At 35.3% G+C, this 6,006-nt stretch overlaps 1 protein-coding gene across 1 annotated transcript in view; it reads right to left on the reverse strand.

Moving 5' to 3' along the window:
• Positions 1–2,012: 2,012 nt before the first annotated feature.
• Positions 2,013–6,006, reverse strand: part of lonp2 (lon peptidase 2, peroxisomal) — a 19,534-nt gene continuing 15,540 nt past the window's right edge. Inside the window, 4 exon segments of the mRNA XM_016230815.1 lie at positions 2,013–2,489; positions 2,589–2,773; positions 2,970–3,177; positions 5,838–5,859. Of these exon segments, the coding sequence (XP_016086301.1) occupies positions 2,268–2,489; positions 2,589–2,773; positions 2,970–3,177; positions 5,838–5,859 (637 nt within the window). The 3' untranslated portion in view covers positions 2,013–2,267.

A 6,006-nucleotide genomic window follows, 5' to 3' on the forward strand; every position in this document is an offset into this window, starting at 1 on the left:
GTTTTTGTTCGTTCTGTTGTTGTTTCCCAAGACGATTTGCATTTCAGTTCAGATAAAACACTAACTTTTATGTTCAAATATTAGGTTTTGTTTTATTCTAATCTTGCCCCCCCCCACACACCACCCTACCCTTTTTTTGTTCCCTTTAATTTTTCCTACCTTGAGTATGATAAAGAAAGGTCCTGGTAATTGGTGCATGACCACTGGATAAGTTATAACAAGTCCAGATTTCATTTTAGAAGTCTTGTTTGTTTCTGCCTGTCGCTGCAGTGTCTCTCCTGTTTGTTTTTGAAGGGATGGCTTGGCACACGCACATCAAGCTGGGTTATAAAAGCCACACTTCTTTGTTTTTTATATCAAGTACACTTAAAAGATAGATACAAGTTGTACAGTATGTGTGAGATCATAAGTTTTGTTTCATAACCTGGAAGCCCTCAATTACAAACACTGGAGTCAACACTGCATTGAATATCAGGCTAGGAACCGGGGCAATTAATACAGTTATTATAATGAGATTGTCATAATTATCATTTTGTAATGACTTCTAAGAAAATGGAATGAAAAAGGCTGTTGTAAACTTGTGGCTAATCTTCAGTGTTTGTAGATAGTGTTGTTCTTCAGAAGACATCAGTGTCTTTTCTCTTTTTGTAAGTCGATATTTTTGTTGCTGTTGTTCTTTGTATGTCTGTATTTCAGTTTTTTTGCAAGGATAGGGTGAAGCAAAGCCAAACATCTCTGTGGATACATTGTACTGTTGCTAGTCCTGATCTTTAATTTTATTTGTTTTATTGTTTTTGTTCTATTTTGCCAGTAAATAAATCTATCTTTTTCATACCCTCTGTGAATTTTTCTCACTGCTCATTCTAAATTACAGCTGATGGTGATGCTGGCTTCATGTGGTTCCCGCTCCACCTCATCAGTGAGAGTGACTCTACCAACTAGTTACTTTGCATTGTCCTTGTTAGTTTGTCTGATAATGTGGAACTTGCTTTTTATGTAAACCTAAAACTATATTACTTTATAACTGACATTAAATTGCATTGTGTGCAACATAAATTTTTTCTGTATGTTAAGCATGTTTTTAATTTCATGACTTTTTAGGAATGTTGTCATCCTATTGAAGAAAATGAATGAATAGGACTTATTCAGAACGAAGACTGCGGGCAAAGTGGTTATTGTTTTGCTGTTTCCTCTTATAAGATCAGAATTAATATGTATTTTCCTCATGATGAACATCCTTGACAGGATTTTCACTGAACGTTTAAGCTAAAATGTGTCACCAACATTGCCTAATGGAACTACTAAATTATTTTTCCGTTTCATTTTTCATCTACAAAATGCGATTTCCCAATTTTCCACCGGTTGGACAAATGTAGTTCAACCCCAATCTCACAATATTGGTAGAGTCAATAAATGTTGTTGGTTAGGATGCTCAAACAAGTAGCGCCAGCATTTATACTTTTCTTGGAGCTCAATCTATATATAGCCTATAGCGGTCTCCACAAACTTTAGCTTTAAATAGGCTGTTTTCCAGGACCAAAGTGTGTGGAAATGAGCTCTTCATGAAGGGTATCTCTACCCTTCATGTGGAACTGACAGACTGAAGTGAAAGTGGCTAATCTACAGCTTACAACATTTCCAAACACGCCTTGCATTTTCAGGCCAGAGCTGTCCTGCAGATATTTCAGTCATCAAACACAAGAACGCATTAAAGCAGGTCAAATGTCGGCTTTGAAGAACGAGGCTTGTGGGTGCTACCAATTCTAGAAACACATTTCCTTTAGTGACACAATGATTTTTCTGGCAGTTATTTAATGCTAACCTCCATTCGTTTCACATCCAAATTTATTCCTTTAAATTGTCAACATTTAAATTTTTACAGTTTTATATTTAAGAACTTTGACTTTCATTAGTCTAATTCATTTAATGAAAAATACTCTTGGTTAAATCACAATTTTCAAAAAAAAAAAAATTTAGTATAATTGTATAATTATAAAGTATTATGTAAAGTATATTTGTATAATTATCTACAGAATCAACATCTGAAAAATTGTCAGTTAAACTTTTGTTGTAAGTTCTACAGGAACAAAACTATACTCCTACAATATGTCAACAAGGATCATCTGTAATTAAATCATAAACGAATTAGAGGAAAATTAATATCGGCTTGCATAAAGCTGGTTTGCTAGTATTCAGTGCTTAGAGTTTAGCTTCCTATGAGGAAAAACAAAGTCTCAAGCTCACGAGTTTGTCTAGCAGCTACAATCTCAGAGTTTGCTGACAACTTGTGGATGACTGACAGCTGTGGGAAAACCGCCATCAAAGGCCGCTTTCAGGACTTCATCCAGAGTGCTGGCGAAAACAAAATCCAGGTCAGCTCGCACATGGGCAGGTATCTCCTCCAGATCTTTCTCATTGCGCTTGGGGACGATAACTCGTTTCAGATTGGCTCGATGAGCTGCTAAGACTTTATCCTTTATACCTCCCACCTGTAGAGAGACAAGATGTATCTCGTGAGATATCAGCAACTTCCAGTGATGAATGGTTTTGAAATAGTTTCTGTGAAGGATGTGCTTTGGGTTCCTCACCGGCAGCACCAGTCCTCTCAGAGTGATCTCTCCAGTCATGGCCACATCAGAGCGCACCAGCCGCCCACTCAACAGCGAAGCCAGGCACGTTACTATTGTAACACCGGCGGAGGGTCCGTCCTTGGTAACGGCACCTGCTGGGAAGTGCAAGTGGATATCGGTACCCTCCAGAGGATCAGCGCTGCCTACAACATCATTCAAACACATAAATCAGTCTCGCTCACGGTCAATCACTGTAGAAAATTATTTGCCATCACAGGAAGAAATGACATTTAGAAATATATTAAAATAAAAAAAGTTATTTTGTTAATTGTAATAATATTCACAAGACTTCTTTTAAAACATTAGAAATTTTAATCGTAGTGTATGTCTGTAACTTACCAGTAGTAAGGAGGTAGGTTTTGGCATTGCTGCGGAGCCAGCTGATGGCTAAATGGGCCGATTCCTTCATGACATCGCCCAGCTGTCCCGTCAGAGTCAGCTGACCTTCTCCTTCCATACGACTGGCCTCCACAAACATGATCTCTCCACCCATCGGAGTCCAGGCCAGCCCGATCGCCACACCTGGCAGGGTCAGTCGCTCCGAGACCTACAAACATAGACAGCTCTGGTTACATACTTAACATACTTATGGGAGGAAACAAAAAGGGATTATAGGGTTTAATATCATATATAATAAAGAAAGAAGCTTCAGGGTGTATTTACTTTAAGCGTACATCCATGTGTCTATTTTTTTTTTATGTGTGTTGTGTGTTTGCCCTTGGCAAGACACACAATTATATACATGCCCCTTGATGCCCACAAGTCATGTGACTAGACTGTCAATGACATGCAAAGGAGGAGCATCATGTTCTGAAGAACAAATGAGGAAAGTGCATATCCCATTCTGAGGAAAGACATAATAATGATTTATAAGATTTTGTTGTGCATGATCAGCGCACATTTTCTAGGGGGGAAAAAGTTGCCTTCATAACAATTCATCAAAATGTTGTACCTTTCTCCACCTTATTTTCTGCTGACAAGCCAAAGCAGACAATTAACTATATTATATTGTTTTAAAGGATAACTGAAATGCTGAAATAACTAAACCATGCATTGTTACTTCATTTTGTGGTTGTCATGAACATTAAATATTAACTAAATAGCTCAATTTTATAATTTAGTCAAATTCTGATGTATTAAATTAAATACCGCCCTGCATAATTTTGCTCTTTCTTCTTTTCTTTCTTTTTTTTGCTCAGAAATGCATCATTTTACATAATCTAAATGCGTTGTGAATTCTGTTTCATGTTACCATGAAATCAAAATTAGCTATATTTATTTTATTGTTGCATGTGACTGGTCTTATGTAAATAATTTGTCACTGCAATTATATATAACACTGCACAAGCCAACTTTAAAGGTAAAATATCATGAAAATCTGTGAAAATCTATCCAAATCTTCCAGGTTTTAAGTGCTATAATCAGGTCCCCGGGATCGCACACATGGGCCATGCAGGAGAGGATTGAGACGCAGAGTTGGGCTAAATCAGAGTCTGAACAGAGCGTTAACTGGCCAGGCTATACTTCTGTTACAGAGGAGCAGCTGCAGCGAGACGTGAAGGGGGGTTCTAAGGCCGTCTGTTAGCACGCTTTACCCTCCTCCACCCCTCAGGGGGCCCGTGCTTAGAGAGATTGATGACCAACATGTGCATGTGTGTAATGAGGTTTTCATAATGTGTGAGATAATGCGTGTTTTTCTGAATGTACATTTCATAATTTCTCAGCGTGGGTTCCCTTACACATGCTCTTTAGTCTGAACACACTTCTAGAGTTAGTGTGTACTTGATTCCGTCTGTGTGGCACAGCAAGGGAAAGTATGTGTTATGGATTGTGCTGAAGTCAGCCGTCTGTATGTGGCACGGAATGCTAAACCCTTTCTGAGCCACTGCTGTCAGGAAACAATACACAATAGACATACAGAAGCATTCCTTAATTGAATGCATTCTTAAGAGTGTCCTACTAGATGCAAGACTAGTGGTCCATCATTATGGGGATTTTTAAGGACAATACAGATGCCATTATTTAAAGAGAGGGTGAATAAAATAAAATAAAATAAAACTCCAGTGATAATAAAATATGTAATTATAACAAATTATATATTTCTTATATTAGATTTAATAAACCATTTGTTTCAAAATATTTTTGGATAATAAAATAAATATTTGACAAATATAATTAATTTAACTTATAATTTAATGCATTTGTTATTTTATGAAGTAAAATAAAATATTTCCCTTTTTAATAAATGAAAATGTATTTATTTTAACATTTAACTATATATTTAGTATTTTATATTATATAATAGTTAATTTAATTTATTAAAATGTAATTGTTTTCTTTTATACATTATTTTGCACTGACAATAAAATAACTGTATTTATTTTAACATTTGTATGTTATATATTCAATATATTATATAAGAATTTAATATCATTTAATTTAATTATTTTATTTTATAAATAATAAATTGATGATAACAATTTGATTTAAATATTTTTTATATTAAATATATTCTAATTAATTCAATTTATTATAATTTAATCTTTCATTTGATTAAATACATTTTTGATGATACAATAACAATTTCTATTTATTTAATATATATTTTTATTTGATTTTATAAATAATACATTAATAATAACATAATTTGCAATTCTAATAATAATCATTTTTAAATATTGTTATATATTTAATGTATTATATTTTAATTTAATTGAAATAATAGTAATTTTATTTACATTTATTTTATTTTAAACTATTATTTTAAAATAATAGTTTTGTCATGTTTTTGAATATAATTTTTATTCAAGCAGCTGAACAGGGTTTGTCATTGAAAGTGTATTCTGCCTCATAATTACAGTGCGTCCAAACCAAGTGGTGCAATGTGTTTTCAGCAACATATACATTTTCCTGTTCTCAATGAAAGCAAAATACTGCACAAAGTATCATCCCAGCCAATCAGAACATACTTTAGATTTAATATGTAGCTATGTGTACACTTTTTTCATCCAATGACATTTCAGTGTGGGCAAAGATAGCCATCGGGACGCAACAAAGACAAGAGCACACTGGAACAGACTGTTTTATCTTTGCCCAAAGGCTACGACCATCAATCCTGAGTCTACGACTGAAGCAGAGCTGGGGGAGCTGGTGTAATTCCAGCCGTAAACAACAATGATGTGTGAGATGAAGAAGTCCCAGTTTTACCTGCATGTTGTTCAGTGGGGGACTCTGCTCTAGAGACCTTATGACCTTCAGCGACCTTCACAGCCACCGCTCGACAGATGGCCCCGATCTTCCTCTCCAAAGAGCGCACGCCTGCCTCCCGTGTGTACCTACAAACACGGTCACACACAAATCACTCTGTCATTACTGC

The sequence above is a fragment of the Sinocyclocheilus grahami genome, unplaced genomic scaffold, assembly GCF_001515645.1.
Source record: "Sinocyclocheilus grahami isolate Dianchi unplaced genomic scaffold, SAMN03320097.WGS_v1.1 scaffold377.1, whole genome shotgun sequence".
NCBI classification, from domain to species: Eukaryota; Metazoa; Chordata; class Actinopteri; order Cypriniformes; family Cyprinidae; genus Sinocyclocheilus; species Sinocyclocheilus grahami.